Genomic DNA, 16,932 nt, shown 5'->3' on the forward strand with positions numbered 1-16,932 from the left:
CCCCCGCCCCCCGTCACCCATGCTGTTTGTCTGTAGAAGTCTGGGGAGTGAGGGAAGCCTGAAGAGCTAAACGTCATGGTAAAAGTAAGACCTCAATCCTCATAAAGTAAGATTTTCGTTCTACTTTTTGAGCTGGTGCCTATAAAGTCAGCAAATGTATCCCCCAGAAGTCCAACCTAAATGCTTTTGTTCGTAAACTTTACAGTTCAATCAAGAAACTGGAGGCATATCAGATTACACACTCTAGTTCATTAATTGATGAATGACAGATGCTTTAACCATTCATGTTATAATTCTTATAAGGGTTATCTAGTACTTTTTGAGGACAGAAAGATAGAGGTTTGAACCATCTCCTGACTTTGAGATGGCCAGATAAAACCACTTTTGCTTACTATGAGGCTATGCCAAGGACTATTTGTAGAAAACTATCTTTTTATATGTCTGGACATAAGCAATCACGCATACTAACAAAACATAAGAATAAGTCAGCAACAAATATCACAATAAGCAAAGATGTTTTACCAAAGCTATAAAAGTCTTCTTCATCTGCAGCACTTCTATTTCGTTCTGCTCCACTATAATATGAATAACTTGAGGTGTCACTTCTTGAATCATATCGCTTCCTGGTTTTGGAGTTCAATAGTGTGTTGTATGCATGCTTAATCCTCATAAACTTTTCTTGAGCATTTTGCTATACAGAAAGACATCAAATGAATCTGGATAAGTACTTCAATAAAAATAGGTTTTGTTCATTTGAAAGGAAGAGAAGTTTTAGTTCCGATCCCTGTTTTAACTTGAGGGCAATCTGTTTTTCTTTTTTCTTTCCTGTCGCCAACAAGGAATATGCATTGTAAAAAGAAAAGGTAATTTAGCATAGGGAAAACGCATTAGTACCCCCAACCTGCCGGAAATGTCAGAACCCTGAACTTATTTTATAGATAATTTTCTACCCTTTTCGGCCTACGTGACACTATCAACCAGATAACTTGACAAAATTGTTAGCAAGCACTGGGCCCAGAAGATAGTGCAACGTACGCCGAAAAGGGGTAAAAAATTATTTATAAAATAAGTTCAAGGGTAATAGGATCTTAGTATAGTATACGTGTCTCTGAGATTTCGGGCATAGGTTAGAGGTACTTAATCATTTTCCCTTTAACATATGATGCCTTGATTTCCTAAAGTAAAATAAATTGTGTTGCACTATATATGGAATTTCTGTCGCTAGACTAACATATTTTGTTATTTCTAGAGCTAATCCTGGCCCTTGGACAAGTGAGATACAAAGCAAGCATCGGATGGTTATACTGCTGAACCACTACAGCTATAAGCAACAATGACAAATGTCGTCTTTTCTACGACAATATAGTTATCCCGAGGTTGAAGAGTCTTAGCTTTCTTCGTTTTATGAATTCTCACAAGGCTAAGAGCTGAGATAGCACTACCAACAGGAAGTGCTCAGCAAAACTCAGCCTCGACCCAATAGGGATAAAAGTTAACTTGTAGAACAAAATAAAGCAGTGAATAAGTTGCTACACTTCTGCAACCCTTAACTGCCAAAAACTGGTAAAGGACATACATAAAGACAAACCACTAGTATAGAAGTCGAGAGGAATCCACATTCAAGACTTCGATCCCTAATCATCTCCACCTTTCTTCTTTTCTTGTTTCAAACAGTAAACAGTGTTATGTCATATACCAACACATCTAAACAACTTTAGACATTTTAGCTATCACCACTTCTGCAAATATTTGTGTGATATATATAGCATAGATGAGCAGCAATTTGATCACATGGAAGCATTGCTTTAAGCCTATGCAAAATATCAATTTTATCAATCAATAGAATAGTTCAGTGACAACAATCACCAAGCTAAATGACCACACGAAAGTATATACCAGTCTACGCCTCAATTGCATTTATATTCAACAGATACAGAATAGTAACAGCAGTTTACTCCGGTTAAAAATTCTCTGACAACAATCCAAAATGAGGAAAATGTGGATTTCTGAATGTTTTAATCAGAAACAGAGAAAGCGCTGAACGCTATGAAATGGCTAAATTCGATTCAGAAACATTTCTTTCTCTAGAGCAAAATAACAAATCATGCCACAGAAATGACTAGAAGTCAAATTTTTTACCTCTTTGTTAACATCGGGATGATACTTGAGAGCAAGTTTGCGATATGCCTTTTTGATTTCCTCGGCAGTCGCTGATGAAGATATCCCTAAAACTTCATACGGAGACTCTTTTCGACTTGCCTTAACCAATATATGTTTGTATTTTTTCCTCTTCTTCCAATAATAGCTACCTAGACTATTCGAGAAGCACATTCGTCTAGGTACCGCAAAGCTTCCATACTCAATTCTGCAAACAAATTTTGAAGTTAACTCTCTTAGGTTTTGAGGAAAATGAAAATTGTTAACTGGCTTTTGAGATAGAACAGATGCAAAATCCATACGCCTTTGCTGATTGCACGCTTCTGGTTATGTTATCTTTTACAAGAATATAAATGGACGGCTGAAAATTGATCTCTATCATAATTCATGGATGTATTAAGTTCATTTACCAAAACACCCATCGTATCTACACTATGCTCCAATTTTAGTATTTCTATTAGCTCAAATTTTTTGGGTGAATTTTTGAAGCTCCAAATGAGTAGCTTAACGTTTTGTTCTTTACCTTTAACTGTGAATGGCCATCGGAGAAAATACATATATTCTTCAAATAAAGCGTCTGTTCTCAAATTAGTTGCTGCACGCCAACTGCTTGATGAAATTGTTAAGAGAACTAGAATTTCAGTTACAGATTTGTGTGTTACTGAATGTGTAGATAGAGGTGAAATGGTTATGGAAAGCAATAGGAATTTCGATGTAACGGATGAGTTATTAGGAGAGTCCAGGTTTGATCGTGCTAGCAATTACATGGATGAGGAATATGTGATTGAGCAGTTGAAGTACTGTAGTAGTGAAGGATGTTTTGAGCTTGGAAAATTATACCATGCTTTCATAATTAAGACGGGGATTTGGTTCGATAAGTTTGTAGCTACAGCCCTTCTTAATATGTATGCAAAGTGTGGTGAAATGGCTAGTGCTGAGATGATATTTGGTAGTTTGTCTTACGTTGATGTGGCTTCGTGTAATAGCATGATTTCTGGGTATGTAAGCAATGGAATGAGATCTGAAGCCTTTGCTTTCTTTGTCAAGATGGGTGATATTCTAGATATCGTGTCAAACCATTATACATACTCAATATTGTTATCTGCTTGTGAGTCTGTTCAAGTAGGAAAACAGTTGCATGCTCATATTGTAAAACTGGAATTTATGTCGCTTACAGTGGTTGGAAATTCAGCTTTGACGATGTACATCAACTTTGGAATGATTGAGGAGGCTGAGAATTTGTTCGAAGGACTCGCTAGTAAGAACCATATATCTTGGACTGCATATATATCTGGACTTTACCGTCAAAAGGCTTTCGATAAGGCATTGACACAATTCTGTTTGATGAGAAAGAACAATACTGAACCTAATGAATACGCCTACTCTGTAGCCCTTTCATGTGCAGCTTCTGCAGAATATCATGATTATGGTTGCGCACTTCATGCCCAGGCAATTAAGAATGGAATGATCTCAAAGGTATTTGTCGGGACTTCCATCATAGAGATGTACTCAAAATGTGCAGAACTGGGTAATGCTGGAAAACAGCTCAAGGAAATGGGACGTGTAGCATCTTGTGCATCATGGAATGCAGTGATAACCAGCCTTGTTCACAACGGTGAGGTTGGTTCCGGATTGGAGATGTTCCGTAAGATGCTAAATAATGATATTGCTTGTGATGAATATACATGTTCACTTACTCTGAGGGCCTGCTCGTTACTTCCATCCCTTGCAATCTGCAGGCAGGTGCATTCTTGGGTAGTTAAGGGGAAGTTTGGGGCAAACTTGCATGTGTCGAGTTCATTAATAGAAACATATGCACAATGTGGTAATTTAGAGGACGCTGAGAAGGTTTTCTGTCTAACATTTGAACCAGATGACGTGACGTTTAATTCAATGATTAAAGCTTATTCACAGTATGGTAATCCAATGAAGGCTATTTTCTTGTTTGAAAAGATGGTAGAGAAAGGGATATTACCAACGAGTTTCACTTTCCTTGCGGTTATTTCTGCTTGTAGCCATTGTGGTTTAGTTCAACAAGGGAAAGAGTTGTTCGAGTCTATGACTAGAGATTGCGGAATTCCACCTGAAGAGAATCACTATAGCTGCATGGTTGACCTTCTGAGTAGATCAGGGCAGTTAGAGGATGCTCTCGAATTCATAAACCAGCTGCCAATTGAACCTAATGCTCCAATCTGGAGACCATTTCTAGCAGGTTGCAGGTTTCACGGTTGCCTTGAAATGGCAGAGATGGCGGCCAGTAAAATATTAGAGCACGACCCTGGTGATGCATCAGTTTATGTCACTCTCTCGAACATGTATGTTGAAGCAGGCAAGGTAAGGGATGCACTCAATCAAAGAGAGCTGATGAAGTCTAAGTCAGTCCAGAAGGAACCCGGTTGTAGCTGGTTGGAGGTGAATGCAAAGATTCATACATTCTTTTCTGGTGATACCAGACATATAGATACGCCAAAAGTATATTCGAGATTGGATAATCTGATGCAAAAGATTGAGAACAAAACAACTCGAGAACTCGGTAAGGTTACGAAAGAGAAATGCTTATTTCACAGTGAACGGTTAGCAGTTTGCTTTGGCCTATTGAACTTACCTAAGGGAACCACTATACGTGTGTTCAAGAACATTAGGATCTGTTTGGACTGCCATACGACAATGAAGCATATCACGAAGATTACAAATCGAGAAATCATAATAAGAGATAACTACAGATTTCATCATTTTAAGCAGGGCTGCTGTTCTTGTGGGGATTTCTGGTGACACTGAAGACATGTAACTTGGTGAATATACAATGATAAATACAAAAAAAAAAAGAACATTTGAATTATTTGCTTACATATTTCGTATCTTTAAAATGTATTATAATATGTAAATGAGAGGGAATTGTAAGCACCCCTGACTTTCAACCCAAAGTTGTGAGTTGAGTCACCAACAATGGCAGATTCCGAATTTAAGATTGTGGGTGTTCCTTTAGCTATCAATTACAAAATATAAGTGCACAAATTTAACATTTGTGTTAAGAAAGACAATCATATTTAAATATCATAGCGAAAAAAAGTCAATAAAACTACTAATAAAAATTAGGCATAATACATAAATGTGCCCTTTAACTTACCTTCATTTTATATTTATGTCCTTCAACTTTGGGTATGTACAAGTAGATACTTAAACTTGTATAAAGTTGAACAAGTAAACACATGACTATTACATGTCATTATACACATAGGACACCACGTATGATAAAAAAAATGACATGTAGAACATGTGTCTATTTGTTCAACTTTACACAAATTTAAGTATCTACTTATGCACACAAAAAATTGAAGAAAATAAATGTGATTTAAAACTAAGTTAAAGGATATATTTATGTATTATCTAAAAATTATTATTAATAAAGAAAAAAAGGAAGAGGAGAAGTTTTTTAAATAAAATTTTGTGTAGAAAAAGTCAGCAAAAGGGCATAAAGGAAAAAAAGTACAATCAACATAGAGAGAAAAATAAATCAAAAAATCGAATTGAAATAAATAAGTAGAAAAGTACAATCAACATAGAGAGAAAACTAAATCAAAAAATCAAATTGAAATAAATAAATAGAAAGAGGTGCTAAGAGGAATAAGATCAACTAGCAGCCTTGGGCCCCACTTGTAACCACTACGCCAGCCAAGTCATTTGTACATGGCGCTCAGGCTTTAATTTTTGAAAAAATTAAGTGTATAAGCAACATATATTAATTAATTACTTAACATAGTTATAGTTTGTCATAGTTACAATTTGTGACCTACTTTTAGCTATAATTACGCGGCTCAACTTTTTAGTTTTGTATAGTTCGAAATTTGTATAATACAATTGGTATAACTTTTTTATAATTCAGAATTTGTATAACTGTTTACACTTCTGATGTTTGTAATTGTATAAATTCGTTATTTCGAGTTTATACAAAAATAACTAAATTATAGGCTTAAGTCATCCACGAGCACTCAAAGTTGTCCGCATATTTCACTTAGACACCTCAATTATGATTTATTTCTATTGCACACCTTATTTGTTCAAAAGTCATTCTTATTAAACACAAATTGCTGACATGACAAAAAAAATGTGTTTCACCCTCTTTAAGCGTGTTAACTAGGCTTGAAATAATATTTTTTTTCTTTTCTTTTAATTCTCCAACTTGTACAACTATTATTTTTAAAAAATAATTAACAAAAAGAAAAAGAAATGCCGGTCTTCTTCCCAATACAGCGATAGAAAATTTATCTCTTTAGCCCCTCCACCTTTCTCTCTTTCTTTCTCCCATTCTCTCCAATTCTTTCTGCTTTTTTCTATTCTTTCATGCTTTCTTTTTAAATTACTACATAGATATCTAAGTCTCTAATTTTTCGGCATAACTCCACTGCTTTCGATAAAAGTAGTATGAATCAATTTTTCCGGCAAAAGTCATTATTTTTCATATAATTATGATAAATGATTAGTAATAATGAATGAAAAGTTTTGATGCTATTCTATTAAAAGGAGAAAGAATTTTTAGCTTGAGTGTGTAACTATGACATACTAACTAGGCTCAAGTGGTAAGGTTCAATGAAGAATAATTAAAGAGGTGAAGGCGATGGTTTACTATGTCGCCGGTGAAACTGAAACACGGTTTGAGGAAGAAGAGGGGTTGCCGTGGGTGTGGCTGGGTCTTTTAGATTTTATTTTAGTTAGATAAATAGTTTAAAATAGTTACTTATTTTTTAGAATTTCACTTTTAAAATAATCGTTTGAGATTTAATGTCACATGTCATCATTTAATTCATTCATTTGTCATGTCAATGCCATGTCACAACAATTGTATTGCACGCATCTCATATTTTCGGCTGATTATTAAAAAAATGTCAAACAGGTATCAATTTTAAGGGGTATAAGTGTTCAATAAGTACAAGTTTTAGTTAAGGTGTATGCGAACTATGCAGACAACTCTAAGGTGCCATAATGACTTAAGCCTAAATTATACATATGTACACTTGAATTATATACACCTGCGAATCATACAAACGTGACAACTTAAACTATAACTACAACTCATAAATATGCAAACTGTAGCAATGAAGCATAATTAAATTTATCATAGTGGCTATTTGCGAAAGTTCCACTTAAGCTTTATACATTACCTCTTAATTTCTATGCAAATGTATATAATTTATACACGATTAATGGGTGCTTGAGCACCCAAAAGGGACCAGATGGGCCACCCCTGATCACCAAGGGAGCAAAAGGGGTGGAAGCTCATGGGGAGGGGTTAAAAATGTGAGTAATCCAACATTTTTATTGTTAATGATGACGCTATCATTGGTAAGTTAGAAAATCTTTAACTTCTTATTAAGGGGGAAAAAGTGTGTTAGCTCCGGATTACTAAATAAATTTTAGGAAAAAGGGTCAAAAGTATATGAATTTTATTTATTAGTTGATTGTATCCTTACTATTAAAATCAAATCACTCATACCTCCGATGTTAAATACCCTCCAAACTAACGATTCTCCCAAATTGACCTCAATTCCCCAAATTTCAACTTAAATTACCTAATTTTTCCTTTAACTCAATTCGACATGCCTAATCATTTAAATCATTTTTCTGTTTTTAAAAAAGCCCTCCCCCACACCAACACATTAAGAACACTATAACAATTCATAATACACATTAAATGCAAAACATGTGCCCGATAGACTTGAGTCGTGACATATGGTTACTCATGAGAAATAAACCTTTTACCTCAGTTAGTCCCGGTTTTTAGTAGTAATCTTTTAATCCCATAACTATGTGCCCGTGTAGGTCTTTAGCTAGTGGATCCACCAAATGCAAAACATTTGAACTCTACCTTAGGCAAGTAGGACACCTTTTTAGATGTGGGGTATGACACCGGATTCCATGTAGCTCACATGGTATATGTCGGTTAAGGCTATATATCCCTACATGACAAGAACATGATCCATGATATGACAAGAACAAGAATATGAACGATTAACAAGTACATGAGTTATGTACTATGACTATTTAAGGAGTTTTACTTAGTGTGAGTGAGGGTATAAAACTTCACTTATGTCTTGCACAAGCAAGCTATGAGAGTGATTGTGGTATGTACATAGATGACATGATGCTTTATGAGTTAATGCATATTTTACAGGAATATGAACCATGACTATGAACATGAACATGAATATGAGCTATACTATGACTTCTGAATGAGCTTTGTTAGTGTGAGTGGGGGTATGAGACTTCACTTGTACATTACACAAGTAAACTTATAAAGGGGTTATGGTGTGGTTTCCTTATTCTATAAAGATATGTGAATCGATGTATGCATGATATGATTTGTTGACATGAATAAGATTACTTATTACAAGTTATGAACATGAATATCCCCTAGCTTATGAACATTGGATATGGATGAGGATAAAATAAGATAAGTATGTGTTGGTTTTACTTATGTTCCTTCACAAATATGCATGATGACTTTTAAACTTGAAAAAAAAACGTGGTTTTTAATTAAATGTCCCTTTTAAGCATATTTTAAGGATTTTTATGCATGACTTTCATACTTAATACAATTTTTGTGCTAACCCATATTCTCTATATTCTCTTATAAGTGTAGGTTCCAGTATTTGAGGTATACTTCTCTTTTCAAGAAAATCTTGGGTTGACTATTCTCCAAGCTTGGTGAGTCCTCATGGTCTGAGGATAAGATTTTATTCATTTCTAGTTCCTTTGTACTTCCCATTTTAAAGACTATGATGTAAAGGGCTACGTCCCTAGGATTGTATTCGATTGTATAGGATTGTATTCGATTGTATTAGATGTCTTCTCTGAGACAAGGTTTAGACTCTTATATTCCTTTCATAAAAAAGACTTCTATTGTAAAAAATTTTAAATTTCACATAATTACTATGTACTTATGTTCATGATTATGCTAAGGGATTGTATGAGAACCCTCTGGGGTCAATTATGTCGTGTTACATCTAGGGGGTACCCCTGGGTCGTGAAAAACTCGGTATCAGAGCATAAGGCTTAGAATAATTCTAGGATGATTTCTCATAAACCAATCCTAGTCGAGTCTTGTTCATGGGTGTGAAAAGCCTCACACTTATGAATGAGAGGCTATAAGATGTTTAAGAACTTTCACTTCTTTCATTACTCTTTAGTCGTGCCTTAGAGTTTAACTCTATAAAGTAATTTTAAACCCTTCTTTTATGTCTATAGGATATGAATACGAGAAGGGCGAAAGTAAGAAAGATGGAAGAGGAGATTGTGAATGAGGGAGTTCCTCCCTAGGGTCAAGATACTAAAGTTCCTCAAGCTCATATTGATAAGGGTCCTATGACAAATATAGAAATAAGTTCGACTCTCCAAATATTGACTCAAGCCATGATGGACCAAGTCAATAGGGATGCTAAATCTCATGTGAACCTTCATGAGAGAACAATGGCTTCGAGGTTGAGGTATTTCACAAGAATGAACCCTCTTAAGTTCTTTGGTTTTGAAGTGGGTGAAGACTCTCAAGAGTTCGTGAAAGATATCTACAAGATGATTGATGATATGGGGGTGACTTCTAGAGAGAAACTGGAGCTAATTGCGTGTCAGTTGAAGGGTATGGACCAAGTATGGCATACTCAATAGAAGAGGGATAGGCTGGAAGGAGCGGGTCCCATAGGATGGGAAGTGTTCAAGAAAGCATTCCTTTATAGGTTCTTTCCAAGAGAGAAAAGGTGGAAGAATTTATCAATCTTCGTCAAGGAGGTATGGGTGTTGAAGAATATTCTCTAAAGTTTACCTAATTGTCCAAATATGCTCCATCTTTGGTGGTGAATCCCAGGGATGAAATGAGTTGGTTTGTGACGGGGGTGGCTAGCTTGGTGAGAAAAGAATGTCATTCGGCTATGTTTTATGATAACATGGATATATCCTTTCTAATGGTGTATGCTAATCAAATGGAGGATGAGAAACTCCAAGAAAAGAATAGGGAGTGAAGAGTCCTAGTACCAATGATGGAAATTCTTCCAAGGGTAATTTCGAGGGTCAAGGGCGGTCAAGGTTCAAGAGAAGGTTCTCCAGCCAAGGTTCCTCTAATGATCAAAGGTTCAAAATGGATAGGGCGCTACCCTAACCTCAAGGGGAAATAGTGGTGGATCTTCTATGACAAATCCTACTTGTGCTAAGTGTGGCAAGAGACATGATGGTAAGTGCCTTTTTGGCACTGATGGGCATTTTCATTGTGGGAAGAGTGGTCATATGGTAAGAGATTGTACCATGCTAAAGGTTCAAGGTAGAGAGGGAAATCAAGCCCTTCCTAGTGATTTAAACTCTGATGCTCCCAAAAAGAATCACCTTTATTCTCTTTAATCTCAAGGTGACCAAGAGAGATCCACGGATGTGATTACTGGTAAGTTACAAGTATTTTTTATTGATGTTTATGCATTGTTAGACGTCGGTGTCACTTTGTCCTTTATTACACCATTTGTATCTATGAAATTTGAAATACTCCCCGAAATGTTATTAGAACCTTTCTCGATGTCTACTCGGTTGGTGACTTGGTGGTGGCAAATATAGTCTATAGGATTTGTCCTATTTCCTTGTCAAATAAAGTTACCTTGGTGGATATGATAGAGTTAGACATGTTAGACTTTAATGTGATTTAGGTTATAAATTGGTTGTATGCATGTTATGCCTCTATTGGTTGTAGGACTGGAGTAGTAAGAGGTCAATTTGTTTCTTGTCTAAAAGCTAGGAAAATGATCTCCAAGGGGTGGATTACAATATTGTTAGGGTGATGGATGTTGACTCTGAAACCCCTTCCTTAGAACCGGTTCCCGTGGTGAGTGAGTTTCTAGAAGTCTTTCCTGATGACTTACACGTCATTCCTCCCAACGGGAAATTGACTTTGGCATCGATCTTTTGCCGGATAAGAAACCTATTTCCATTCCTCCTTATAGAATGGCTCCGGCCGAGTTGAAAGAGTTAAAAGAGCAAATGAATGATTTGCTAAACAAGGGTTTTATTTCAACCGAGTATCTTTCCATGAGGTGCTCCAGTGTTATTTGTGAGAAAGAAGGATGGGTCCCTTGGAATATGTATTAAATACCGTTTACCATAAAGAATAAGTATTCTCTTCCGAGAATAGATGACTTGTCAATTAACTTCAAGGGACTAGATATTTTTCAAAGATTGACCTTAGTTCGGGCTACTACCAACTAAGGGTGAGAGGGGTTGATATACCCAAGATAACTTTCTTAAATAGGTACGGCACTATGAGTTCCTTGTGATGTCATTTGGTCTAACTAATGCCCTGATGGAATTCATGGACCTAATGAATAGGGTGTTACGACAATATCTTGATACGTTTTTGATAGTGTTTATTGATGATATATTGATGTATTCAATGACTCAGGGGGATCACATGTACCATTTGAGGATCGTATTTCAAGTCCTTAATAGCAACCAATTATATGCTAAGTTTAGTAAGTGTGAGTATTGGCTAAGGTCGTTTCCTTCCTTGGTCATATTGTGTCAAGCAAGGGTATTGAGGTAGATCTTAAGAAAAAGGATGCGGTCAAAGGTTGGCCTAGACCTTTAACTCCTACAGATAAGAAGCTTTTTGTGTTTGGCCGGTTATTATAGGAGGTTTGTTGAGGGTTTTTCCTCCATTGCTTCTTCATTGTCAACTTTAACTCAAAAGAAAGCTAAGTTTGTGTGGTCAGAGGCCTGTGAGAAAAGCTTTCAATAATTTAAATATAGACTTACATTCGTACCGGTGTTGACCTTATCGGAGGGTATCAGTTGGTTTTTGGTATAGTGTGACGCTTCTCGAGTGGGTTTTGGGATGTGTCCTTATGCAATATGTAAAAGTTATTGTCTATGCTTCAAGACAACTCAAGGTACATGAAAAGAATTATCCAACTCATGATCTCGAACTAGAGGCGGTGATGTTTGCCTTGAAAATTTAGAGGCACTACCTATATGGAGTCTAGATGTTTTCACCGAACACAAGAGTTTTCAGTATGTGTTTAGCCAAAAATACTTGAATCTCCGACAAAAAAGATGGTTAGAACTTCTAAAGGATTATGACATGAGTGTCCTTTACCACCTCGGCAAAGCTAATGTAGTTGAGAATGCCCTAAGTGGAATGTCCATGGTTAGTGTGGTTCATGTAGAAATCAGAAAAAGGAATTGGTTCAAGATGTGCATAGGTTGGCCGATTTAGGTGTCGAACTAGTGGATTCCACCAAGAGTGGTGTCATAGTCCCTCATAGCTCCAAATCATCCTTTGTGGTTGATGTGAAGTCTAAACAACACCTTCATCCTATATTAATGGAGTTGAAGGAATCAATTCTTAACAAGTCCATTGAGGCTCTCTCCCAAGGGGAAGATGGGTGCTTAGGTACCAAGGTCGCTTATGTGTTCCGGATGTTGATGGATTGAGGGAGAAAATTTTAGAAGAGGCTCATGGTTTGTGGTATTCTATTCATCCGGGAGCCACCAAGATGTACTGTGATCTACAGAAAGTCTATGGGTGGAATAGCTTGAAGAAGGATATAGGGGGTTTTGTGGCCAAATGTTTGAATTGCCAACAAGTTAAGAACGAACACCTAAAAACGGGAGGCTTGTCCCAATATATAAACATTCCCACTTGGAAGTGGGAGGATGTGAATATGTACTTTGTTGTAGGTTTGCCTCGTACTCGAATTCAACATGATTCTTTTTGGGTCATTGTGGATAGAATGACAAAATCAGCCCACTTTATTCCCATCAACGTTTCTTATTGTGGGGTTCCTTTGTTCATTATTTTGGATCAGGGTACTCAATTTACTTCACACTTTTGGAAGGCATTCCAAAAAGGCATTGGTGCCAATGTAAAGCTTAGTAACGCTTTCCACCTTCAAACGGATGGTCAAGCGGGGACATTATTCAAACCTTAGAAGTCATGTTGAGGGCATGTGTCATAGATTTCAAGGGTAATTGGGATGATCATCAACCATTGATAGAGTTTGCCTATAATAACAATTATCATTCAAGTATTGTCATTGCTCCGTTTAAAGCATTATATGGTAGGAGGTGTAGATCTCCGGTTGGTTGGTTTGATGTAGGTGAGTTTGCTCTAATTAGTCCCGAACTATTTTATAAAGCCATTGAAAAAGTTTGACTCATTAGAGAGAGGTTAAAGACGACCCAAAGTCTCCAAAAGTCATATGCCGATGTTAGAAAAAAGGGATCTTGAATTTGAGATTGGTGATTGGTTTTACTTTAAAATCTCACCTATGAAGGGTGTGATGAGATTTGGTAAGAAGGGAAAACTTATTCCCCGATCTGTGGGCCCATATCAAATATTAAAGCATATTGGAAGGGTGTCTATGAATTAGACTTGCCAAATGAATTGGCTACGGTTCACCCGGTATTTCATGTTTCCATGCTTAAGAAGTGTATTGGTGATATATATCCATCAATCATATAAATGGTTTGGGAGTGTATTTAAACTATATCACTTAGTTAAGGATGCTACATGCGAGGCCAATGTCGATACGAAGTCCCGTTATCCTCATGTCCTTCTACTCCTAATCAAGCTTGAGGTAAGTAGTTCCACTTGAGTTTAGGTGTTTTGGGATTCATGTGTATTGTATGAGTTTTTTCATGATTTTCTTATGTTATGCATGTGCTTGATGAAATTTATGTTTAATATGAATTAAGCTTTCGTGATATATATGTTCCTCATGTTGATTGTGCATTTTGGTAAAATAATGGCATATTTGAATTCATGAGGTAATTTGTTGAACATGCTTGGTTATGCTTATGATGAAGTAGCACATTGAATCCATGATGTTGTGTTGAGATTGTGCTTAGTGGGAGAAAGTGATTCCTCCTATGAGCATAATGAACGTTTCATTTCATGCATATTAGATTGATAGATGTAGTTCCCATTCCCGTGTTGCATTGACCATGTTTTGAGATGGAATTGAAGTTTCCTCCCTTTTTAATAGTGCATAAAGTGAATAGTGCATTTGTAAAGTTTTGGACATTTTTATATTTCACGCATGATGGGATGTTAGTCTAGAGTTTCTAACTTAGTTTGGTGTAGATCATAATTCGAGGACGAATATTTTCAAGGGGGAGATAATGTAACACCCCAAAAATCTAATGACCTAAGGCAGAGCCTAACATGTAGTCTAATAGCCTAAATGGGGCTGAACATAAAGATTAGGGTCCTAAAATAACCTCCCAAAGTTAGTACTAATGTTGTAGTCCTTAAACGTCAAGGCATGACCCCCCAAGGGTACTTGAGGAGGACTGTTGACGCCAAATTTTGGTCTGATAATTTTAAAATTAATACTTATTTAGTATTTTATTTTAAAGGCATAGTTCAAAATGCGGTTTGTCATTTTAATGCAATTTATAAATAATCGTCCTTTTTCTCAAAGTATTAGAATTTTTATCGATTGTTATGTTTATATTATTTTGTCACAATCAAACGTTCAAATATTTGTTCATTTTTTTTATAAAATCGTTATTTTTGTTAAATTGCATTTTTATATGTAATTGATCACGTTCATTACATTTTTTATATTTATTTTTTCTCTGTTATGTTGTTAATATTCGTTTTGATATTTTGTACAGTCCAAAAATTCATATGCATATATTTTATCAACCACCAATTTTATGGGCCACAATCTTGAGCCCATAAGTTGGGACCATTGTATAACAATGGGATCCTATTTTTTTAAAAAAATTGTCTATTAGGTTAAGGGATGGATAAGATTTTAGATAATGGGAGTGAAATTTTCAGATTTTCAACTTAATATTTTCTTGGTATTCTTTGCCTTCTCCGGCACAATCATAGGAACTCCAGCAAACAACCGAAGCGCTAGTCCACCACCGCACAATAGCTCCCTTTCCCTATTGATTTGAGAATCAAACGAAACTTTTGTCATTCCCTTCATATTCCCAACCAGTAGCTCAAACAACTCCATTGTCTTCCTTCTTTCACTTTTAATTTCTTCCATCAACAAACTTCACACAGACACAGACAAACAGACTCACAACCCACCGGAAAAACCACCCAAAAATCTATCGGAGCAGTGAGCTCGAAGCTCTGCCAAGTTCCAGCAGCCGGTTCAACAATAAACAACCTCATTCTCCATGTTTCCGACCACGACCTCACCCCACCGCTATTCTGCTGTTCAACAACCCAAATAACAACACAACAGCTCAACCACGAAGCTCCATCCCCAAATTTCTACCAGACCCACTTCCTTTTCACCTTCATTCTCCAACTACCAGACCCTTCCAGCCATTTTCTCTGACAAAACCACCACCAAAAACCCAACCAAGACCAGACCCGTTTTGCTTTCCTTTAATGATATTTTGCTTTTTTTTTTTGTAGGTACTTCAGCGATAACCACCAGACAATAACTCCATCTCTGACAGAGCTCAAAATCGAAAAATCTAATCCACTGGCGAAGCTCAACGGTTCAAACCAGCCGCCAGACCCACCAAAAGCCGATCCCAAAATTCCATCTCCGACCAAAACCGTTTTCGTCGACGAAATCGACTCCGATTCCGGTAAATAAGTAGCCCCTTTGCCCTCTGTTTTGATATTTTTCTTTGTTTATTTGTGCTTGCTTTTATATGTGAACTATACAAATCTTACCTGTAAACGTTTGGCTTCGGTAAATATAATTTTGTTCTTATCTATTTATTATCAATATTGAAATTGTTCATATTTATCTTCGTATTTTTATTGCCAATTCTCCAACAAATCACTGCTACGTTTTTGTCTTTATGATTCTGAAATACATTTGGTCTTGTGATATGTGTTATTGCTTTTTATTTATTTTAATTAATTGTCTTGTGAATGTTGGTTATCACTTTTATTTTAATTTTGTTATACATTTAGGATAATATATGTCACAATTTTATTTGGTTCTCTACCTTTGCTAATGATTTTTATTTGATAGTTATTTTATTACTTTCTTTTTTTAGTTTTTTTTATGATTGCCACGAAATTTAGTGGGTTTTGTTTGGATTGTTGATTCTCTGTTTAATGTTTTAATAATGGGCAAATGTGTTAGGTTGCTACTGTTTTTATTATCATTTTAAATATTTTGTTAATTTTATACCTTTTGTTGATTTTTATGTTGATAATTGTTAATTTGTATGTTGTTATTATAGTATATCTCTTAATAGTTATTATTATGGGAAAAGGGTCTGATATACCCCTCAACTTTGTCATTTAGAGTTGATATAGCTCTCGTTATAAAAGTGGCTCATATATGTCCTTACCGTTATACAAACGCTCACATATACCCCTGCTGTTACAAAATGACTCACATATACCCTTCATTTAACGGAAGTTAAAAAATTAGTTTTAAATTTATATTTGTTACTTCTAATTTTTTAAAAAAAATTATTTAGGGGTATATATGATTCTTCTATCAAAGTTCAAGGTATATTTTAATTTTTTTCATACAAAAATTATTTTTTGACTTCTTTTATTATAATAATTTGAGTTTCTTATTCTTATTTTGTTTTTTTCTTTCATTTCTTAGTTTAAATAAAAAAAAATTAAACTATTTTTTTTGTGTGTATTGTAATTTAATTTCGTATTCGAAGAAAAAATTTGGTCATCTACAATAAGTTTTACAAGAATATTAGTGAAACATAAATAAATTTGATTATCAAAATAATAATTATAAATTAGTCATTGAAACAAAAAAAAGTCAAAAAAAATATGTTTGACGAGGATTA

At 35.5% G+C, this 16,932-nt stretch overlaps 2 protein-coding genes across 3 annotated transcripts in view; one reads left to right on the forward strand and one right to left on the reverse strand.

Annotated features, from left to right (window-relative positions):
• Window positions 1-2,493, reverse strand: part of LOC107031483 (dnaJ homolog subfamily B member 9) — a 4,527-nt gene extending 2,034 nt beyond the window's left edge. For both annotated transcript variants that reach the window (XM_015232882.2, XM_015232881.2), the window contains exons 1-2: window positions 2,140-2,493; window positions 523-691 (exon numbers count right to left, since the gene is read on the reverse strand). In XM_015232882.2, the coding sequence (XP_015088368.1) occupies window positions 523-691; window positions 2,140-2,457 (487 nt within the window). In that variant the 5' untranslated portion in view covers window positions 2,458-2,493. The remainder of the gene's footprint in view (window positions 1-522; window positions 692-2,139) is intronic.
• A 159-nt stretch (window positions 2,494-2,652) lies between these two features.
• LOC107031482 (pentatricopeptide repeat-containing protein At3g24000, mitochondrial-like) lies at window positions 2,653-15,755 on the forward strand. Its single transcript, XM_015232879.2, has 2 exons — window positions 2,653-4,730; window positions 15,569-15,755. The coding sequence occupies exons 1-2, from the start codon at window positions 2,653-2,655 to the stop codon at window positions 15,753-15,755; spliced, it is 2,265 nt and encodes a 754-aa protein (XP_015088365.2).
• The last annotated feature ends 1,177 nt before the right edge of the window (window positions 15,756-16,932 follow it).

This window comes from Solanum pennellii, chromosome 9 (genome assembly GCF_001406875.1).
Source record: "Solanum pennellii chromosome 9, SPENNV200".
In the NCBI taxonomy this organism is placed as follows: Eukaryota; Viridiplantae; Streptophyta; class Magnoliopsida; order Solanales; family Solanaceae; genus Solanum; species Solanum pennellii.